The 23,591-nt window shown below is 46.7% G+C and overlaps 1 protein-coding gene across 1 annotated transcript in view; it reads right to left on the reverse strand.

The window, feature by feature from the left end:
- Positions 1-1,358: 1,358 nt before the first annotated feature.
- Apcdd1 (APC down-regulated 1) overlaps positions 1,359-23,591 on the reverse strand; it is a 29,209-nt gene continuing 6,976 nt past the window's right edge. The window contains exons 2-5 of the mRNA XM_034518106.2: positions 18,360-18,543; positions 15,156-15,687; positions 3,620-3,941; positions 1,359-2,063 (exon numbers count right to left, since the gene is read on the reverse strand). Of these exons, the coding sequence (XP_034373997.1) occupies positions 1,615-2,063; positions 3,620-3,941; positions 15,156-15,687; positions 18,360-18,543 (1,487 nt within the window). The 3' untranslated portion in view covers positions 1,359-1,614. The remainder of the gene's footprint in view (positions 2,064-3,619; positions 3,942-15,155; positions 15,688-18,359; positions 18,544-23,591) is intronic.

Consider the following 23,591-nt stretch of genomic DNA (forward strand, 5'->3'; position numbering starts at 1 on the left):
TGTGTCTAGGGTCAGTATAGGGTCACACTTTGAAGATAGTGTCAGAATTCACCGAATCGACAAAGAAGACATATTTCGTGGGGTTACTTTCAAATTCTTTGTTTATTAAACTTAGTAGACATTAAGTTAGTACTTTCATTTTTTAATAAACCCCCTCAAGTATGCACCATGACTTAAAATATAATCTAAATATAAAGCACTCTGGTACTCCATGCCTTCCTTATAATTTAACACCACACTGAACGCTACTGCTTCATAAAGTGAGTTCTTAAATACATGGTTGACTCTTCTCCTGGGTCCTGGTCTCCATGTCTGCTTTCAGTTCCATCTAGGTTGTCTGTCTCTCCCCCACTTGCCTGCATGGGTCTCTGTGAGCAATAGCACTTGGTGTTCATAGCACCAGTTGCAATAATACAAAGGAATGGGCGGCCATGCCCTCCTCCCTTCTAATGCCTATGAAGCAGCTAACCCTGAATAAGATGGCTCTGGGGCATCAGCCAAGATACACCTGGGGCAGAGCCAAGGAAATGCAGAGAGGAAGCAGAGTCAAGCCAGTCATTCTGGTAACAGGGTGATTCCTCAAAGACTCCATGGAGCACAGGGATGGCTCCTGGCAGGGTGGTTCCTCTGTAGATGGGTCCCACCCCAATCTCTTCTCATTGGTAAGTTACTGAAGCATTGGTAAGTTCAATTTCTGTGTATCAGGTGGCAGAGTGGATGTGCCCACCATAACCACAGTGTGAGCCAGGACACAGGGGGCTCACTTGGAGAAAACTCCACAGATCTCCTTGTCACTCGTGTGGCAATTAACACAATCAATCTCCCCCTCCACTGCTGCTTCTGGCTGTCTGGAACAGGAGCTGCTCTGAATTTCTCAACCGGATCAGTCTCCTCTGAGGGTTAAGCAGCAGGCTGTATTCTTTAGCCACCCAACCAAGTATATGGCACACATCTCTTCTCAACAAATGAAAAGCGGGGCTGTAAATGGAGTTTAAGTTACTTTGAAGCTTTAAGGACACCTCTCTGCTCAACATTTGTGAGTGTTGATTAGCATTAAGGCTGGAACAAAGATTTAGCTGAACCTTGCATCTTCTCTTATGTATACAACAACACCCCCATATGTAATACATGGGGTCTTGATGGCAGTCCCATGCCAACTCTGCACTGGGTTCCAGTGTAGAAAACCTGGAGTGTGGAAGGCATTCAGAGAGATAAAGAGAAGCAATGGCAGAGAAAGCTGCACCTTGTCACTTGTATCTTTTAAGCTCAGCTAAGAAATACAGACGGGAGTTGGGGACAGAGAGAAGAAGGCAGCTGTCATCTTTGCTGCCTCCCCCCACCCTTACCCCCACCCCGACCCCCACCCCCACAAACACACCAGCTCCAGCTCTCTGCGGACTTAAAGTGCAATCACTGCTATGTCGTTCTCAGGCCACGGATGGGGCTGGAAGAAATCCAATGCTGAAACTTCAACCACACTGCTCACGACTCAAGAGGCTGGAAGAGGGGAGAGAGGAGAGGCAATGGCGGATCTCAGGCATTCAAGTGCAGCAAAAGAATCAATGTTCTTTCTCTGTGTCATACATGGTAGAGTCTTGGTCTAGAAAATGTCTTCTATCTGAAGGTGAGCCAGTGTGGCAGAGTCCAAAGGCTGACAAAGGCAGGAAGCAGCAGGGGCCCAGCTGTCCTCCCCGCCGCCCTGCCATACAGATGGGCTTGACTGTCTTCCAACAAGTCTTCAGCTCTCGGTGAGGAAGAGGCACACTGGACCAAGGGCATCTGGTAGGATGTGGCTCTCTTCTCAGGTCTGTCTGGGCTGGAGCCATCGCTGGGCCTCTGGCCATTGAACAGCAGGTAGCGGCCCCGGGCGTCTTGCTCCATTTTGAAGATCTCATATTCTGTGTGAGGTAGTTTGATGCCCAGAGCCACACAGCCATTGGTGTGTGTCACGTCCTGTTGGATACCCACCTGCCAGGAGCCCTCAGCCCCACATTCATTCCCACTGAAGACATTGAGGAGGGAGGCGGTGGCCGCATCCATGGGAGTGACCTTCATGTGATTCACTGTGGAGAAGAGAGATATCCATGACTCTAGGGACACAACTTAGGAGGCAGGCACTTCTGGCAAATGCTAGGGATGCTATTTCAACATAGCTTTCACTTTAAAGCACAATCCAATCTCTTGCCTGGCTGACCACAGTGATCACAAAAGTCGCCCAGGTGGGACGCTCCATGTACTGATTTGAATGGTAGTCATACCAAATATAGGCAATCAGCTTATAGTGTCATACACTCTGCAGCTACCACTGAACTACATGGCCCTGCGACAACTACATTAAGTATCAAAAGTAATGCAGAAAAGGTGTAAAGTGTGAGAGAATACACACAGGTTTTGTGCAAGTGTATTCATTTCACAGAAGGGACTAAAGCAACTTTGGGTTTTGGTATCTTCAGGGAGTCCTAAAATTATTTCCCTATGAATGTAAAGTCATGACAGTATACTGTAGGTATGGCCAGAAAACGGTGACATTTGGTTTAAATGCTGAGCCCAGTTCGGAGATGATCACACATATGAGTGTGAAATAACTATCCCAGCATTCCTCAAGAGCTAAAAGTGCTCTTTGGGGTTAACCAATGACCCTGCTACCCTCTTTATTTGGTATTACTCCCCAGGATTAAAAATATATATTTAACAAAACTCAAATGTTAGTTTTATGAAAAGGTTTTGAAGTGTCTGAGAGGTTTCACATCAAACACATATCTGAATCACCGAGTTCACAGATTAATAAGGGCCCATCAGTCAGGGAGCTAAATACAGTTAGGTTGCAGACAACAAAAATAAGAAGAAATAAATATAAGCCCCAGCCGTCGCAGACCCTAGCGGTCCTCCTAAGGGCTAACTTTGTATACAGGTGCAGTGGGATTTTTAGTGAACAGACAAGGCCAGTGCACAAGAGCTAAATTCCTCCATCAAAGGAGGGCGTCCATGCGCAGGGCTTTGCTAAGGCAACACAGACATCTCACAATCATTGGACTCCGGTGCTACTCAGAAGGGGTTACCCAAGGACCCAGCTACCCACTTTATTTGGTATTACAAACTAATACCACCTTTCTCAAACTTAAAACTAAAGCAGCAAGCCCTCCCTTGGGGTCAGGGCAGGTGCCTCCCAACCTCAGCTTCCTTGCTTAGGGGAGCAGTGCTCGCACCTTCTAGCCTGGGATAGGCTCTCATACGCAGCCTCAGCTCAGACTAGAAGTAACAGCTTTGAGTATCAAGAAGTAACTGACGTCTGCTCTGCATTCCTCATTTAGCAAAAGCACCGAGCATGCAAACAGGCCTGACGCTACCCGAGAGGCTGCTAGATTTCATTGCAGGAACACTCTTGACTCTCACATCACAGTGGCTCGTGTGATGGGTTGGGTTCCATTGTACCTGAGTGTCACGTGGAGGCCTGGTACTAGCCTGCCCTAGGCAGGAAGGAGGTCAGATGGTATTTTCAAGGATGCTCTAAGGCAGACCTGGCTCTAACGTCATCCCTAGATCTCAAGCAGCAAAGATATCCTTTCTCTTAGGTTCTGCCCCAGCAGGAATGTGCCAAACAGTGCCTGAGCACACTTACCTTTGAACACAAACTCTGTGCCACCCATGACCCTGGATGAGAGCACACCACGGCTGTAGCGGCCTCGAGCGTAGATGGTAAATGTGGGGTGCTTGCAGACGGGGTCCGAGTAGTGGTAGTAATGTCCTTCCCAGGTATTGTTGTTGTCGTGGAAGATGAAGTGGCGGGTGAGGAAGAGGACCTCGGGGCGTACCTCACAACGCTGGCTCACCCATTCTCCATGGAGGCCAATGGTCAGGTCAGCCTTGGGGGGCAGGATGGGAGGGTGGTGTTCATCGGACCGGTAAATGATGCGGCAGGCTATGCACGCATGGTTGTGGTTCTGAAACAAAGAAGCGAAGACATTTAGAGACTTCAGTCTTCTCATGAGCTCAGTGTGCATGTGTATCCCTGAAAATGGGGGCAGGAGGTGGGTTCACCATGGTTAGGATTGGGTACTTGGGGCATCATTATTTATCAGAAACCCCAAAAGAAATGAAGCCAGGCTTTGGTGCCCAGGGAATAGAGCACAGTGTGTGTATTCACACAAGTGCACACGGCTCTAACAGGACAGCCTGCCTAGTGTCAGCAATGGTATGGACCCTTTAGAATACTGGTGAGGTTTCAGATCATCACAAACCCAGTGGACATGTGTGGGTGAGGCCATGGAGAAATCCCAATCCTTTAGTCCTGTGGGTGGGAATGTAAAATGATACAGCCTTTGTGGACAAGAGTGAGATGATTCCTCCAAACCTCATAGAATCACTATACCATCCAGCTATTACCCTCCTAAATACATGTCCAGAAGAACACAAAGCAAGGGCACTGGTTCACGGTAGCCAAAAGGAAGCAATCCGACTGCACAGCCACAAATGAACGGTGAGGCACACTGTGCTCTGCATGTGCCATGGCAGAGAACTTAACTTTAAAAGGCAGGATGCTCTGCACAAGTTACAACACAGATGGACCTCGAGGACACTGTGCTAAATGAAATAAGCCAGTCATGCATGCACATACATTGCTTGGTTCCATTTATTTAATGGTGAAATCCAGGGACAGGAGGTGGGAAGGCGGCTTTGAGGGATGAGACGGGAGGAAGAGAGAGAACCCAGGTAACAGGCAGAACTTCAGTTTCACCGGGTGAGATTTCTAGATATGAACAGAAGTGAAAGCTGTTCGACATTATACCCTTAAGTGGGTACCCATGAAACAGATTTATGGGTGTATTTCAGCACAATTACATTTTTCAAGGGAGAAACTGCTAAATACACCAAGGAGAACACAGAGCAGTGACAATAGATGACAGAAATCACAGGGTCCCCTTGAGAAAGTGAATGAAGGAGGTAGAGGTAGAGAAGGGAATGGGGGGACCTCTGGGGCACAGGCACACTCTATACATACATGTGTGTCTGGAGGGCAAGGCTCAGAGCTCCTTAGCTCTTTAAATGCTTGCTTTCCCAACTTTGTGCAGCTTAAGGTCCACAGTAAACTGCGCTCTCGGTTCCAGGAGTGTTTTAGTTGGTACCCATAGGGCAGATGTCAGCTCTGACTAACCTGCTTGCCTGGAGGCTTCAGAGCTGGCAACTAAAACCTGACTGTAAGTCAGGAGGACTGGTCCTGGGCACAGCAACGTGAATACTGCTGCCTCATCCAGCCCACAGGACAACCCTTAACCCAATGGTCTTCTCTACTCTCTTACTCCCTCAAAGTTTGTACGAGGCGCAAGGGGTGAGCAGAGTTGGACCATAGCCTTTGGTCTCTGCCCTCTGATCGGGAGGCAGAGCTCACTGGGACTCCCAGCTCCTGTGTATTCAGACCCACAGTCACACCTTCACCCCTCCGAGAGAGGGACACACTTGTGCTCAGCGTTTTTTCCTGAAGTCAAAACTTCACCTCCTTCTCCAAGGTAGGGTGGTAGGTAGCCTTCAAGAATGTGACTTGGCAATGGTGACAAGTTTGCCTTGCTGGAAGACTGTGGTAAGGGTGGGAGGGGCTCTTCCACACCCCCATTTAAGTGAGACATCTGTACTCACATGACCCTTTTCATCTACTGGATGAGTTTAGTTACAGTTTATAGTAGAGAGCACTTCCTTTGTGCCCGTGATGTGTGGCTTGCAGATGGTGAGAATGCTTTGGGTACAGAGTTAAAGGGGGGAGGGGGCAAGCCTTCCCTCTCCCAGGGTCCAGGTCCATTTGCTGGCCTGGGATTCCTGCAGAGGGCTTTGGGGCAAAGGAAGAATATAAACCATGCTCCAGCCTGTTATCAGCAGACCACAGGATGATAGGACCCAGGGAGATAACAAGGGAACAGCCCACTGAAAGCAGAGCTGAATCAGAGCGGATGAGAATATCTCTGGCCAGATCCCGAAGGCCTGAGGCAGCCCTGCTGCCTACCTCACAGCTGGAGTGGCCACAGACAAGTTACTCATCCCTCTCTACTTCGACTTCCTCACTTACACCATGATGACTCTTGGACACGCTTGCATCACTGAGGCAGGAGAGAAATGGCAGAGCAAGATGGTTCCCACTGAGTGTCCCCTCTTGAGTAGACCAAGGCAATGGTCATGGTCCTTTGGGTTCACGGTAGGAAGGAAAGAAAGTACACACCGAAGTAAAGGTGACCCCAGAGTCCTGAGCTCTGACACGCTATGTCCTCTCAGTAAGCTGCCAGGAGGTAAAGACTCAAAAGCTTTTGCCCTAAGCGGGTTATTCTGACATTTCAAGGCCAGGATGGGGAATTAGGCTAGTGTCTGTAACATCTATTCTCTGGGGCTCCTGCAAAGAGCAGAGCATGTCAGATTATTACCACAATCAGCATGAAGCCTCTTTACCAAGCCACCAAGGCCCTGGCCAACCATGACAGTCTAAAGCTCCTGTAGGTGGCTTGCCACATTCCAGATGAGGTATCAGATGTTGATGTTCAGTTGAGGTCAGAAATATAGATCCACAGGGTCTCCAACGGTCCAGAGCTGGGTCCCTTCCTGCTGGAATCTGCACAGCAAAGACGCTTGCTGCCTACTGCATCTGATTCCCAGAAGGTCTTACAAGGTTCTGTAGGCTGAATAACTTATTTTCACCCATCTCTACCCCCACTTCTTCTCCATCCCACTATCTACAATTACATTTTTTATATCCAGTGACAGTTTAGGATCATCCACTGTGCCACCTTCATTTCTGGCCTTTCTAGGGAGTTAAGTCTCAATCCCTGAAAAGATTTGTTTTCCCCTTCTGCGCCATTATTGGTTCAGGGACAGCTTAGTGCTGATGGAACGGCACTGAAAATCAATGCTCTTCAGTTCAGCAGGAAAAGGTTGGGTGGGGGGAGGGTCCACAATGGCGTCAGGAGTGGAAGGTTGGTGTTCATGAATAGCACGTCTTTAAGAACAGCAGGCAGGGGTCCTGGGCTCCCAGAGGATTCTTCTGCCCTGTGGTTCCGAGAGATGAACTGTGCTCTCAAGATAAAGGTTTTTCCATTGGGCAGAAATCAAAAGCAGGCCAGGTAGGGTTGGACCAGTGGGCCTGTGGGGTTTGGGTTCATGTGCAGTGGCCAGGAGGAACCTTAAGCATTAGTATTATCAAGCTCTTACTCTGGTTATTTTTGTTTTATTGTTATTAAAAGGTTGTAGAACTCATCACCCTAGTAATTTTTAAGTGTACCATCCTGTGGCATTAAGTATAGTCACATGGTTAGGTAGCAACCACACTTGTCTATCTCTAGAGCCTTGTCATCTTCCCTAACTGAAATGATTCTCCATCCCTCCCTCTCCTAGCCACTGGTGACCACCTCTGTTACCTTCTGTCTTTGAGCATGACAAGACTAGGGACCTCCTGTAAGAGATAACTAAGGACCTCCTATAAGGAGACTCATATGGTATCTGCAATTTTGTGACTGGCCAGCGTCGGTAGCAAATGTATCCTAGGCTCTCCCGTGTTAAAGCATGTATCGGAACATCTTTCCTTTATAAAGCCTAATCATTCCACGCAGGGACACATTTGCTCATCTGCTTCTAGACATCTAGCCTGCTTCTTCCTGGTCACTGTTGTGAATGACGCCATGAACATGGTTGCGTGGCTATGTATTTGCATTTCTCCTTCAATCATTTTGAGTGTATACCTAGATGTAAAATAGCTATACCACATGGCAATTCGTTGTACCATTTGACATCTGTATCAGCAAACTACAAGAGTTTCAACCCCCCCACCCCCCCGCATCATTGCCAAGGTTTATTTTCCACTTTCTCCCCCTTTGGTAACAGCTGTCCCAACGGGCAACTTCCTAAACTTCCTATTGTGGTTTAAATTGATCCTTCCATGGCGATTTGATAAAGAGCATATCTGTCACGTGTAGAACTCTTCAGAGGAGGGTCTGTTTTGCCCACCTCCCCATCCCCTTTGAAGCAGTTTTCCAGTTACCATTAAGCAACCAAAGATGTCATAAGTAGAGGCAGAGTTTGCTCAGTGGATAAAGTCAAGAAGGTGACAATGTTAGTCATGGGGGTGTGTAAGGAGATGCTTCTGTGTGTGAATTAAGTTTTAAAAATTGCTTTCTTAAGTTCTTATGCTCTTTGGCATGAACAAAAATTAAGGGGACTCACAGCAATAGTGTCACACTAGCAGAGAACAGAGCCAACACGCTGTATTGCTCTACAGCTCCTTCTCTAGGGTGCTTTACTGAGAGCCTTTACAGATTGGCAGGCGAGAACTCCATTGCAGATTGTTCACGTGGAAGAGGACTTGCACCTCCAGTTTTACTTAAAAAATAAAACATTCTGATACAAGATTCCCACTTGAGAAATATATTTTCCTAGGCTCGCCAACTTGGCTCCAGCCCACTTCATCTCCCTCCATGTTAGAAAGGACTATTTAAAGTCAGGGCTTCTGCATACACAGGGTTTGAAGGTTAAAATCAGGGGGCTAGTAGGTATATCTTTGCTGCTGTTCTTTACACCCACTATAAAAGGCTCTAATCTAGGGACTCTGGGTGCTCTAGAGAGTACTCACCTGGCATGTAACTGACTCTGGGTTCCATGCATGGCAGCAGGAGTTGAAGGAAGACTTAATTCAAGAGGGTTAGAGCTAGAAATAAGCCCCATACAAAAGTTCTCTGAAAAGAAGAACTTGTGGCCCTGCAGTTCCCAAGTACATGGCACTACGGGCAGGGACCTGGATTTGCTTGTCCGCACACTGCTCCTGGGCAGCAGGTTCAAGAACTGCAGCCTGTGTGTGCATAAGGATGTGGGATTCTCAGGTGTTCAAGTACATCCATGTCGTAAGTTTAATGAGAATGTTGGCATACTTTCCAGCCTGGGTAACCAAGGTGCAGAGAAAGAGAGAATAACCAGATGACCAGACGACCTCACAAACTTAAAGCAGTCTTGGGCCTCTAATTCAATCCTAGGGCTTATGGAGCGTTACCTCCAACTTATTCAGCTCTCGGGCTTGAGGTTCTGCAAACAGCAAATGTCCCCTCAACAAGGACTGCAGCCCCATGGAAAAGGGCTCTAAGGCTGATGACTGATGGGGGCTCTTCAGACTTCTCCTGTTTCCTGCCAACATTTATTTCGGGAGGGTTGGTCAACAGCCTCTGCTGACAGTGCCCACTTGTTTCCATGGGCTTCCCAGAATGGAAGAAATTACTTGAGAAGATCTTGTGAAAGATCAATTTGAGTAGCAGGCTGGGCAAAGCACAAGCCTTCAAAGCGGCAATTCTTGGCTAAAAGTTTTGTTCGAGGAGAGAAATGAGAGGAGAAGATGGAAACTTCCTTTCCTAAGGCTTTGCTACACTGGATAAAAAAGTATTCATGATTCTGATACAGAAACCCAGGGTAGCCGTAAGCCTATGGTGAATGCTCTTACAATGGCAATTTGCTGTCTGGCTTCCACATTAGTCCTTTCAAGCCAAGACCAGAGAGCTCCCCCTCAGCATTCCCTAGGTCCCCTGGCAGAACACTGATGAGGCTCCTGATGGGCAAACTGATAGGGAGAAAGTATAACAGGATATTTAAGGAGCTGAATACTGAAAGTCATATTTATCTATCAGGAGAGATGCTGTCTATGGGAGGAGAATCTTGCAGTGCTTTCTGGAGACAGATTCAGAATCAAGAAGATGGCTCAGTAGATTAGGACACTTGCTGCAAAGCTCCGTATGTGCATATACACACATAAATGTAATGAATAAAGTTAGAATTGGATTCAGGTAACCTATGACCTCTGGTTCATTTTGATCCCTTAAAGGGGCTGGGATGACTTCACTGGTTCACAGAGGAAGTTTCCTGCCTGCCCCCCTCCTCTCTCCCTAGCTGCTGAGACATACTTTTTAAATGGCCAATTTCCTGCTTCTTGGGGGTTTCACTCTGGCCTCTCAGTGTTTTTGCCTTTTAAGGGATGAAATGTTTACCGCTTGCATTGTCCTTGACAACAAATCTTTCCTAGCCTGCTAACTCCTTAAATAAAGCAACCCTGCATGCCTGTTTGTCTGCCAAAATCCTCTGGAGGAGTCAAGAAATAACAAGATCTAGATCAGCAATCAGGGCGTGGCAGCAGTGCTGTCGCACAGCCATGGTGTGATGCTTACAACCAAGCAAGAAATCCCAACTCTGTATATATACACCATGTGGCATCTGCTGTCTAGTGAACACCTCGGCCCAGTAATGGGAAGAATTTTCTTTAGGAAAATTTACCTAAGAATGGCCTGAAAACTCTCAGGCCATGCCCCACCCCAAACCTTTGTCTGTGCACCTCCACATCCATCTCCGATCATCTCTGCTGTGTCCTATCCTTTTCCCACTCTGGCGGAAGAGAACGCACACAGGGTCCTTCCACAAAAGCACCCCGTCCTTTCCCTGAGCTAGTGTCCTGTCCCATTACTCAGGAGTCCCATAGCATAAGCTCAAGGAATAATAACAAACCTAGCCTGCATCAGCGATGGGCTGAGAAAGTCTACTACCCACGGCCACCTGTTCCAGTCCCTCAGATGTCACTAATGCCAGGAATAACATTAGTGACAGATCACTGTCCTTTTCACACACTGTTAGCCCTCCCCATGGATGATTTTTATCTGAAGATACATCTAAATCAAAATGCCAAGGGAGAAACACTGTACCTGTACTAAACCTATAAGTGTTTCTGCTTGTTGTATCCTGAAGGATACAATATAACAGGCATTTATATAGACTCTGGCTCTCTTAGACACTGTAAGTCCACTAGAGATGTATATGTATGTAGAGGTGTACAGAGCTTCCATGCATGCATGACACCATCATAGGACTTGAGCTGTTTTTTGACGTCTGTGGGGTCTTGGAACCAATGCCTTGTAGACAATGAAAGCCACCATTCTCAAACAAGACTCTGAATTACAAACTGATGCTGGTTCCCAGCCTGGGAGTTTCTGTAGAACTGGAGAGTGTGTCGGAGCTCTGCCCTCTCTCTTTCTGTCAGGGTCGGGTGCTGTGAAGGTCTCATGTTGTCCTCCCTCCCACCCGCAGGTAGCAAGTTTGCTAGGCCAAAATATTTAAGACACACAATGCCCGGGGGTTACTTTTAGACAATCCTTTTGCTTTACAACCCTGTGGATGAATCTGTAGAGGATTTTGGAGACGAGCAATTCCATCAGCTTAAAACTCTTGCCATTCCCAAGGCTCCTGGCCATTATTTGCTTTTAATAACCAGGTGAGTCTATCACTACGTGAACGAACTGGGTGTACATTTCAACTATCCAGCTCTCATGAATCCAGGCAGAGGACGGTGCTGTGCTGGGGTTAAACTCCCACTGGGAGCATCTTCTTAGGGGTTATTTTAGGCCACCTTGATTTTTCTTAAGGAAGAGTAGCCAATTTCCTCCTGAAAGAAATCCCCACACACCTGAGTCTGCAAACAGCTCTTATTTGCCAAAGGCCTCAGAGCCTTAGAGCCAAGCTGCATAAAGCTAGAAAAACAGGCTGCCTTGAAGTTTCTATTTTTACATGGTGTCCTGTTTCCACGGGGGCTAAGACTAGCGGTTTCAAACTCAATTTAGCGTTAAACTAAGTTTCAGCCAGGTCTCCATGGACCAGCAATTAGGGGAGGCAACAAGTTCAAAGCTAGAGATTCCAGGACCCCTGCACAGGCGTGTGTACTCTTTGAAAAAACTCTCTCCCAGTTGCTTCCTGTCCTGGGCTAGACAGCCACAACCAGCCCAAACAACCTGCTGCTGGAATGTCCCATGGGCACAAGCAACTGGGCTTTACCATGTCCAGTGTCTAGAAAGACACTGGCCAAGTCCGTTCACTCTCTCCTAGCTGTCTTGGGGAAGGATATAAAAACTTCCTGAGGGGCATCACTATGCACCAATGCCAAGAGGTACAAGGCAAAGGGCAGCAAGAAAAGAATGGGTTCTTTCAGCCGCTGAACTCAGTGGTCTTATAGTCTTGCAACCATCCTGGCTGGGCAGCCACAGTGGTCCCACAGCATAGGTCTTGCTGAGCCAGGGGAGCCTAAGCCTTCCTCCCAGTGGGCGACCAGCTTTATCTATGGTTTCACTATTCCTTGTGATGCCTAGCTGGGATTTTTTTTTTTTCTTGCATTTCAATTTTCCCTGGCAATGGTGATTAGGTTCTGCAAGACCATGGTACAAATTACAGAAGGTACCCAAAGGAAACCTCAGTCTTGTCACCCCCACCCTTCCTAGGAATCCACTGCTAGGTTCCCCCTCTTCACACCCTCTGTTCCTCCCTGTTTGCAAGCATTAGTTTCACACAAATGAGATCACTTTACACATGCTGGTCTTCCCCTTATCCCTTTTATGAAGAATGTTCTAGATAAACCTCACTTCCTCAAATTCTTTCCACCATTCATGCTTCTGGAATCTTGGATTTGGACCTGGGGTTTAAGGAGTCTGAGTCTTGAGAATCTAGATAAATGCTCCCACAACTGCCTAATCAGAGAAGGGAGAAGACAGGAGGATGTGTCTTATGGCTGCCGACAGTGCTTGTACACTCTCCAGCCAGAAATCTTCATTTCGGCAGGAGCTGTCAGCCAGGAGAAGGGGTCCTCTCTCCAGCTCAGGGAGACAGGATGGACAACATCTGTGTAGGACCCCCATTGTAAAGAAGAACAGGACCTCTAAGGGGTCAGGAAAGGAACACTTGACCCCAGCTGATGCCAGCAGGACAGCTGTGTACTAGGACTGGCTCCCATTTCCAAATTCCACATGCTTGCCAACTTATCTAGAGTTCAAGAAAATCTTTTAACTGTTTAGAAATCAAAACTTCCCCCAGAGAAGGTCAGCATCATGCCTGTCACCCTGAAATCCCACGCCAGGCCAGGATAACTGGCTCTGAAGACATTCTTCCCCACCCCCAGGAGTCATGAGCCAGTCAGGCTCTGACCTCTAACCAGGGAGGAACACTAGCCTCCCAACCTGGACGGAGGACCATAGGGAAGAAGCTCACCCTGAAACCTTCATACTTTGAAGGTACGGCAGAGAAGGTGCGGGAAGACATTCATGTAAGAAAGGGGAGGTGGGAAACAGGAAACAAAACTAATTCTCTTCCTTCTGGCACTTAAAAGGAGCTTAAGACATCAAAGAACCCAAGTGGGTACATGCTGGCAAGGAAACAGAACCTGGCCCTGGGCATGCAGACAGTGGCACAAGGTTAGGCAAGGGGCAGACAGCCTGACCTGACTCTACCCATGACTATTGAGGGGATGGGTTTTTGCTGTTTTTGTTTTGTTGTTTGCCTTCAAGATAAAGTCTTATACTGTACCTCAGGCTGGCCCTGGTACTCACTATCTTACTATGTAGCCCAGGCATGCCTCTCAGCAATTCTGTCTCAGCCTCTTGAGTGCTAGAATTAGTCTTGAGCCTACATACCAGGCATACAGCTGTTATTCTTCCCACTGGAAGAGGTGCAGAGAATGACAATGGCCCTGCCTGCTTGACAGATTGCCATAATGGTTGGAACAACAGAATAGGGGCATGTTCCTGGCTAAGGGGCAGTTGGTGGACAACCCAGACTGCATGAAGTCAGTCTTTATTCAAAGGACACCTCACATGTAGGTGTGATACCCCCTTCCCTTCCTTCATTTCTAATCTATTTCTAAGCAAGATGGCATGCATCTATGAAGCTCACTGCAGAGTATAGATGGTGCCAGGCAGTACTCAGAACAGAACCAGAAGCCAGCAGTCCTTACCTGCTTTTCTAAAAGATCTACGTTAGCCTGGCCTAGAACCAAGCCCCCAACAGTAGGCAGCATCCTGTTAAGCAGTTCCAATACCATAAATGGATGGAGCTTTAGGCCCCTTGCCCATCCATCACAGTAAGAGGATACCAGGCCTTCCTTGAGTATCACAGCTTCCCCTGCCTCTTGGTGCTTCTGAACATAAGAACAGAGCACAGTGGACCGTCCTCCTCCTTCTCCATGTGGGAAGGAAGCTACAGGAGCCCTGCTGGGTCCTGCTGGTAAGCTGTGCACAGCAGTGCAGTATAACCTCAGGTAGTCCCGGGCTTGTGTGCTCTGGACCTCTAAGAGGCATCACCTTGCACTCGGGACATAATTTTCATAGTTTTCATAAAGATGATTATTCAGTAAAGCTCTGTCTGTTACATGAGCTTACAATGGCAGATGGAAAGAAAGGCAGCCCTGTACCGTCTCCAGCAGAGAAGTACCTGAGATGACCTGATTAGTGAGGAGTAAACTCAGAGGGACCTATGAAGAAGCCTTTAATTAATGAAGAAAAGTCAACCACACCCACTCTTCTTAACTATGTTCCACCAAGGCCAACTAGCATGGCTGGTGGACACTACAGAGAAAATCCCCTGACTACAGGCTTGAATCTGTCTGCTCACCCGAGTCCAGACCACAAAACCTTAACTGACATGATTTGGAGCATGGGGTGGGGGGAGGATGTCTTGTGAATTCCAAATACTGCTAGAACATAACTCTAATAATTAGAATTATAGGATTTAATTGCTTCCTGCCCTCCTCCTCCCCCTTCTAATCGCAGTCATTTAATAAAAAGGGAAAATGGGTTTTGAAGGAAGAGATTTAGTTCAAGTGTTGGCACTGGAATTCACTAAGTGTATAACAAAGGCACCTGACCCATGATAGTGTGTCTCAGGAAGCCATTGACCTGGAAGCAGGAATAGGTAAATGACCACAGGGAAGTCTAAGGTCCGATGGGACAGCATGCTACTGTCCCAATAGGAACACTGTTCCTTCTACCTTCTCCAATGTCAGGGTTTGGTGCAGCTGGAAATCTTTCCCAGCATGGCGGTCATAGTACCCCTCGTGCTACCCTCTGGGCTGTAGAGAGCTTCTGTGATGTTGGAGTTATTGTTGATGGGCATCACAACTACTCCCCAGAACACGAAACACGTGGATGGCAGCCCTAAGCTCCCAATTACATATCCCTTCCCAGCCTTCCACACTTCTTTTCTTTCTAGAAACACCTCCTCTATGAGGTAGAGCCCCACATTCCTCAGGTTCCCGGGGATCTCTCTGACATGCCCCACGGGCCACCTATTTTACTTAGTCAAGGAGATACAGACTCTGCAGGGCTCCGTGGCTAGGTGAGTACCTTGGCGTTCTGCAGGGGAGGCTGGTAACTGGATGGCCGGTAGAACACCCTCTGGGTAGCGTCAGTGTGGATGTCGCCCAGGAAGAGCTCCTCTACCAGGTGGTCCAGGCTGTGGTGGGGATACTGCTTCTCCACACGGATGAGCTGCAGCTCATGCATGGCAAAGTTCACAGCCTTGGTACACTCGTGGCTGCTCTCCTCCTGCCACAGGTCATAGGCTACGTCCTGTACCCAGGCACCACCAGGAGCCAGGAAGCCTGGGCAAGTTCGGTTTACCAGTCGGCTGAGTTGTTCAGCAACTGCCTCTGTGTGGCAGATGACTTGAACGCCATGAAGTTGGTAGTCAGCCTCAGTGCCCCCACGGATGATCCAGGATGCCTGACGAAGCCGGATCTTGCCTCGGATGATGAGGGTATAGGTGGGATTTGTACAGCGGTTGCTGCCATAATAAAACTGGTAGGCCTTGAAGGTATTATTGTTGTAGAATCTGTAAGACCTTGTGATGAACTCCGGACCTGACCTTACTTCACAGCTGTTGAAGACAAGAACAGGGGAAGAGCTTGGTGAATCTAGCACCATGTAGAGGACATGACAAGTCATGGCAGTTAAAGAACAATGCCTTCTAGATCCTTTACAAATGCCAATTCATTGTATCTTGACAGTAGCCTTGGTACTATGTATGACTACCATCTATCCACCTCTGAGGAAACCGAGACAAAAGATGAGAAGACATGTACAAGATCACACGAGCCTGACCGTGAATCTAGGCAACACAGCTTCAGTGACTGACCCCAACTACTCTCTTCTAAAAGGTTTTCACTCACTGTATGTGAGGACATGCAGGGGCCCCTTTAGGGAAACTCCCTCTCTGAATAAGAGGGAACACTGTGCTGCTGGCCTATACAAGGAACACCCACCTGGCAGATAAAGAACAACTAGACTCATGCATACTTCAAATTAGGGACCTTGTCTAGGCTGGTACGAGATGTCCTTTGTTCTGAAATGGAATCTTGGCAGAAATGGAAGTCTGCCCTTCTATCTACTCAAAAGTTTTATCCTCTCAGGGAAGCGAAGTTAAAGGGAAGCGAAGTTAACATAATAAGAGAGGCCAGGATTCCTTTGGTTTGTGTTGACTGACAAGGGGGAAATGCCCTTAGATAAATGCTCCCAAGCCAGAAACCCTGTGACTGAGACCTATAGAGCAAAATGGCTTGACGGGCTCAGGGACACTCTCACATGGTTTGCCACCAATCCATATGAACACAGCAGAGCCTGTACCAGTGCAGGCAGGGATTCTTGAACCACTGCCCAGAGTTTGTCCGTGAAGCTTTTTAGACCCTGGTCTTTCCAGTTAGAACTCTTGGCTCATCAGAATTCTTCCTCTGCTCATGAACAACCCTGAGCTGAGCTGCCAGCATGTCTAAATCAAGCAACTGGGATGCCATCCAAAGCACAGGTGCTTCCCAAAACTGACAACAACTTGGACTTTTAGTTGGCAGACTGATGAGGGATAACTACTACCTAATATGAGTACCTTTTGTTATACAAATGCATTCGTTAATGTTAAACAATGCCTTGTGGATGTAAAACACACAGTTCTTTGAGCACAGGTCATGGGAGGCGGAAGGAAGGGGCAAAGGCCACCTTAGGCTTCTGACCCAAAGGAACTGGAGTTGAGGGTGACCAGCAACAGAGGTCAGCAGAGGTGGGAAGAGCTCTCCTTTTTCACTGTTTTCTTTTGATCATTTCCTTTTAATCTCAACATCAACGGTCTGTGGGCTCTGCCTCCTGAACTCATCTCAGACCCAGCCATTCACTCCAGCTACCATCAGCTCTAGCCAGAAGTGTGTGCATCTCTCAAGGGTTACTCCCAGCCTATGGCTGCTCCCGTGTATTTGCCATAAAACTACTGCAGGACCCTTTAATAAATCTGGATCCTATCTTAAGCAATCCTTCCAAGTTTTCTTAGATTAGAATACCTGTAAGCTGGACACAGTGGCACATGCCTGTAGTCTTGCTATCCCAGAGGTTTAATAGGAGAAACACTTAGCTCAGGAGTTCAAGGTTAGACTTGAACTAAGCTAGTTCAAGATAGCTCAGAGTCACCTTACACACAGGGAGCTAGGTTGCAGGGCTGGGATCAGTGGAGTCTCCTGGCTGGTCAAGGAGACCATTCTCTATGCAGCCATAACTTTGCTACTTTCCCTACATAGATCATTCTTCCTGCAGGAAGAAACTAGACTTTCAGGGCCCATCCTGATTAGAAAGCAAGGCTCTCTCATAACTATCCTGCTGTCATTGGGCCCCTGCTCCTCTGGGTCTATCTGCAAAATCTATGACAATACGGACCAAGTCTGTTTGAGCTATAAACACAAAATATACACAACTGCTGGCCACAGAGCAGCCACCTAATAAATGACCATTTTCAAGTTATAATTTTGAATTTAAAATGTATCTGCAAAGAGTTTATCACAGTCATTTTAAGAGACCCCTCCCTTTTTAAAAATCAGTTTCATCATTTATAGGTTTTCTTTTGTCTTATGTCCATATGTGTTGAGTTATTCAAAGAAGGTCTCTGGAGGCTGCTCTCCATATCCCAGGAACTGTGCATAGGGAGACGTCATCAGATCCCAGTTAGTCTTGTTAATGTGCAACAATTTAATGGGTAGAAAGAAAATCGCTGATCCGCCTCTAGGCTATTTTTAAAAGCTCTAATGGAAGATAAGCCGGAGCTCAAACTAGGATAAATCTCAGCTTCACAGCACAGAAAAGACTCTAAGAACTGGCTAGTAAAGGCAGCTCTAAACTTACTCTCCGTGCCCTGAAACCGTAGATTAAGTTACCAGAATATGGCGAGAATATTTAGACCAGAAGAAGCTTTGCAGTCAGGTTTCAGGGTTGGTGAAACACAGACGCTTAATTTCACTTGCTAATGGTTTCTCTTTATACACGAGTGGTCCCACAGAGTTCAGTAAACAAGGATCTATTCACTCATACTGTGTAGTTAGCAGTGCTGTGATACCATTGCTGCTTCGGAGTAAGATTTCTACAGCTCCTAGTTCTGTTTGCATAACCGGCCATAATTTCCGAGAGCTGCCTGGTTCTCCGTAGCTGTCGATTATTTAGATGCAAAGCTAGCATCTAAACCCATAGAGAGTCTTCCTCAGACCCTGGGAACAGGTTTCCAAATCATCCAGATCTTACCCTGTGGACACCCAGTGGCCCTCGATGGTCGGGGGCATCTGCACCGTGATCCGTGCACCATTGTGGAGATGCTTGAGCATATGATGGCACTGTGACTCCTTGAAAGCCCTCCAGGCGCTTTTCTCTAAGGACCGAGGGTGTGACCTGCTGTCCGGATGAAGGAGGGCAGAGCCCTCTCCCAGCCCTGGAAAAGCAAGAGCAGAAAATAAGCAAATCTGTAGCCCTTGGTGTGAGCCAGATAGACCATTCTGTCTACAACTGGGAGTGATGGCAGTGGGAAAAGCGTGCCCACTCCACCAGGCTGTGCACTGTGCTTTCTCCTTCGGAACTCCCATGCCACAGTGCAGAACCCTCTAGGAGATCATTGCCCAGGTGGAAATGGATGCCTGTGAGAATCAGAACCTAGCTTGCTTGGGGCCACCCAGCTAGTTCTGTGTGAAGCCAGGGTTCAGGTACATTTACCTAGGCTTTTGAACATATTCACAAGCACCTGTGTGGTAGAGCCCTGAATGGACTTCACAAGGTCAGCTCAGAAAGGCATGTTCTAGAAGAACTGAAAAAGAAGAGGTGGAGTTGAAGGAAGAGGACGGACCTGGGTATCAAGAGGGTACCTTCACACACTGACATATTTCGGTGAGAAATAACAAGAGCAAAGAGATCGACAGTGTTGAAAACACAGCCTGGCTGATGTGGAAAGAGAAATGGCCAGGAGACAGTTCTCAAATTCCTGGCTGGGACCTGCTCCTTGGCTAGCCTCCCATATGCTTGCACTGAGTGTCCTATTTTCTGGCCATCACAGACTCCAGATGGATGCCCTTGTTATGGTTTATCTAAGGGCTTATGAATTAGAATCTTGGCTTCTAGATTTGATATTAAGAAATGGTAGGGCCTTTTAAGTAATGAAGTCCAATAGTCATTATCAAGGGCATTGTGGGAGCACCCTAGAACTTGCAGGCTGCTCATATTCAGATATCTGCTCTGAGTGTCTCGAACACTGAGAGGATGGAATGAGTTGTCAGTGTACAGTCCCAGCAGTTAGATGATATATGTCTCTGAATATGAACTCTCATGGTTCCCTTTGTAAAATGCTGCTTTGTTGACAGAGGTGCTGCTGCTGCACCTCTTCCTCCTCCTCTTCTTCCTCTTCTCCTACTTCTTCTTCCTCCTCCTCTTCCTCCTCTTCTTCCTCCTTTTCTTCTTCTTCTCCTCCTTCTTCTTCCTCCTCCTCTTCCTCCTCTTCCTCCTCCTTTTCTTCTTCTTCTCCTCCTTCTTCTTCCTCCTCCTCTTCCTCCTCTTCATCCTCCTCTTCTTCCTCTTCTCTTTCTTCTTCCTCCTCCTCCTCTTCCTCTTCTTCCCCTTCTCCTTCTTCCCACTATTCACCACAGTTGAGAGCCATGAGTCTAAGACACCTATGGGCTCTATTCAACTAATAAAACCTAAGTAAGAGATTCTTGACTGAAGTTGACGGTGATATGTTATGGTTTGGAAGTGGAGTGTCCCCTACAGGCTTATGGTTTGAAATGTTTGTTCCCTATCTTGGAGCATTACTTTGGGAAGCTTTCTGGGTAGAGCCACGCAGGAAGAAGTAGGTCACTGGGGATAGGCATTGGAAGGCTCTGGTTCTAGTGCACTCTCTGCTTTCTGGCCCATTGTAAAGTAAAAAGCGCCTGTCACATGACCCCACCACCATGAGCTCTAACTACTCTACCATCACCTGCCTTTCCTGCCATGGTGGACTGAATTCTCTGAAAGAAGGAGCCAGAATGACTGTATTCTTTGTTGTCCGATATTGATATTGGTGATACAAACATTGCTAATACATGTGGTGCTCAGTTTAAGACTAAGACCACTGCTTTTGACCTGAGCTGCTTGCAGACAATAATAAAAACAGGCAATTGCTATCATTATTATAGCAGTATTGTGACATCATTATTCACAGTCATAGTTATGTAGCAAGGGTCTCCACAGTCCAGTGAAGCTTCCTCCAGTGATTCTCCTAACATTACGTTCCATCTCACATGTACTATCCCAGATGGGCGGCCTGGGCAGTGGAGGAAGAAGCAAGCTTGCTGATCTCAGACCTTCGTTTTCTTCTCTAATCACCACCTGCTAACACAACAGCATACCCAACACACACACACACACAAGAAAGGACCCCCCCCCCCCCAGTGTTGTTCAGCTGTGACAACACTGGGCCCGGACAAGTCAGGAGTGAACTACTGGCAATTCTGTGACGGACATCATCTATACCCTGTGCTCACATGGAGCATTTAGCACAACTCCCATCATTTACTACCTATTTGTCTGACATCTTTTGATCTTTCATTTGGTTGTGAACTAACACAGGGGACAAAGGTGCCATTCACCGTATCTCTACCAACTCCAATAGCTATAATTATCCTAATGACAGTAAACAAGCCCCATTCCTTGTCAGGTCATCAAAGAACAAAATGTAATACAACTCACTATCTGGTGGATCGATGATATAATCAATTACAATGTGGCTAACTTCTAATAGACTTTAATTAAAGACCTAAGGCATGAAAGAACAGGAGAGGATTGTACTTGAAACGTGACTCTAGGCATTCAGTAAAGATGCCAATATCTCAGAGATGACCAAATTTTTGTTCTAAAGCTTGATGTGCGAACTCCTTCGCACTCTATGAATGTTTTCTCATAAACTCCTAGATCTTAAAAGCCAGGGGTATAAGGGATGAGGCTGAAGTCGCCCAAGCTGGGCTACTCAAGTTTAAAACTGGATTTGCTGCTTGCAGAATTATATTCAACTCAAGACTTCCACGGTGTCTGAGATGCATCGTTATTCTATTACCAGCGACAAAACACTTGGCTCTAACAATGACATAATGCTTTAACAATGCCCATGAATCAGTCACAGCAGCCTCAGATGGCTTTGACATTTATCTGTTCAAGGAGAGTTGGCAAGTTTTCTGGCCTTTGGTGGCAAGTGTTTGCTCTTCACGTGTCTTGGTCACAGAATGCAAACACAGCTTCATGTTTTTGTGGGTACTCTCATGTCCAAGCCACCAACACACATTGGGTGAGAAACTATGGTACTGCAGTTATTCTTCCCACAATAAATATTTGCCCCACTGAGGACAAATTAACACCCCCTATTCTGTTGGAAGACAGGTTTTCCCTTCACAGTGGTTTCTCTTCTCAGTCTCAGAGTCATCAGCTGGTTATGAACAGAAGGCATGTATGCTGACTCAATAGTTTACTCTTTTGATTTTCAAAACCAGTCTGCTCTAAATAAACTGAAAATAAGGAGTACAAGATACCCACACAGGAAACAAGTGCAGAGACATGAGGAGTAATTGTGACCAAGTTGCCAAAGGCAAGAACAACGTCATGGATCAGGACTTTAGCTCTGTGGCAGAGCACATCAGTCTTCTTTATTACTACGTGCAGACCAAAGAGACCGTGACTCCCATCAGTAGTACCACTCACCACAGAGATCTTAAAGTAGAAAAAGAGGGAGGGAGGGCATCTTGTGGTGGCTGAAATACACTATAGGCTGAGGAACTCAACCTCTCTGAGCTGCAGCCCACTTATGTGTAATGAGCCCATTCCTTTTGGGCTGGGCCTAACTTAGCACAGTGCCTTCCATACACCATTAACACTATTTAATAATAATAACCCTCTTATGTCAATCTCAAAAAGTCTCCCCTAACAAACAGTTAAAATAATGGTGGTCTACAACTGGCCTCCCTCTGAGCTCTGAGGAGAATGAAGTACTCAAAATTAAGCTTGGGCTGGCAGACAACATTTTATGATTCTGAAGAAGGAAGCAAAGAGTGGGGCTGGCAGCCAGCAATCTATTAACTATTCTGAACAAGAAGAGAGTGAAGGCTAGGGCTGGCAGCCTGCGTTCTACAATGATTCCAAAGAAGAACAGATAGCACCAGGCATGTGATTGTTGACACGTACGGATCAACTGTTTGTGTATTTTAGAGGCAGGAAGTACAGATGTGAATTAAGGTAAATGTTGCTGACTTAGCAGTCTGGATAGGAAATGGGTGGAGATGATTAAGGAGGACTCTGGGAATACAGTCAGGCCCTCAAAGGCAGAGGTAGGAGTGATGGGTAGTATCTCCATGGGCCATTCAAAAGAACGGCGTCACACAGGGAAGGAAAGTTATGCTCGTGTTCTTAGCAGGTGGCAAGAGAAATAAAATCCATTATGGAAATCATTGGAAAGTAGGAGACATACGCCAACCTAGGATGTGGCTCTCAGTCATGAACACATCTTAGCCACGTAGTGAGGCAGCCATTTCAGCCAGGGAACACATGACCAGCAGATGGAGACAACTCAACAGGTGTGATAGTGAATTTATGTGTTAATAATTGTCTTCATTCATTTCCCACTGTTAAAGGAAGCTACCTGAGGCTAGATTTTTTTTTTTAGAATTAAGTTTATTTTCGAATACAAAGTATGGCATTGATTGTTGCTTGGCTCTACTGGGGGCTGTGACTCTTCACACTGTTCTGGATCCCAGCATGCTTCGTGGGAGTGTGATGGGAGTATACTCAAAAGCAGGTAGGGGCCACGGATCTGTTATAGCCACTTGTCCCTCCCCCTCCCCCCAGATCATGGTAATTCTTCCCAAGAGCAATGTCTCCAGTGACTTAATCACTTCCCACTGGGCCCCAGTTTGGGGGGAAGAGGAGCAGGTATGGGGATTGAGCAAGCCTAGAGCTTTTCACATGCTAAGCAAACCATTTACTCCTGAGTTACATCCCATCCTTGGCCCTTTTTACAGGGTCTCACTAAGTTGCCCGGGGCTGTCCTTGAACTTACTCTGTAGTTCTCCTCGGCCTTGATCTTTTGAGATTTCAAAAAACAAAAACAAAACAAAACAAAAAAACAAAACAAAAAACCCAAAACAAAACAAACAAACAAACAAACAAAAACCACTTTGATTACAAGCATCTACCAACTCAGCCTGGCTTAGACTTCACCTTTTCAAGGTTCTACTGACATCATTACACAGCTTTCTACACATGAACCCTTGAGGAACATACTATGCCTTAAGTATAGTAGTGGGTTTTGTCTTCTTTCTCTTTGTGGGTAGATAAAACCATCTCTGGGTTGTTGTTTTTTTGTTGTTGTTGTTGTTGTTTTGCCAATATAAAAAATATGGATGGCCTTCTTTTAAGTGCTACTTCTGTTTGATGTCTAGGAATTGGAAGCTTATTTGATGTACAAATTTC

The sequence above is a fragment of the Arvicanthis niloticus genome, chromosome 14 (assembly GCF_011762505.2).
Source record: "Arvicanthis niloticus isolate mArvNil1 chromosome 14, mArvNil1.pat.X, whole genome shotgun sequence".
Lineage (NCBI taxonomy): Eukaryota > Metazoa > Chordata > Mammalia > Rodentia > Muridae > Arvicanthis > Arvicanthis niloticus.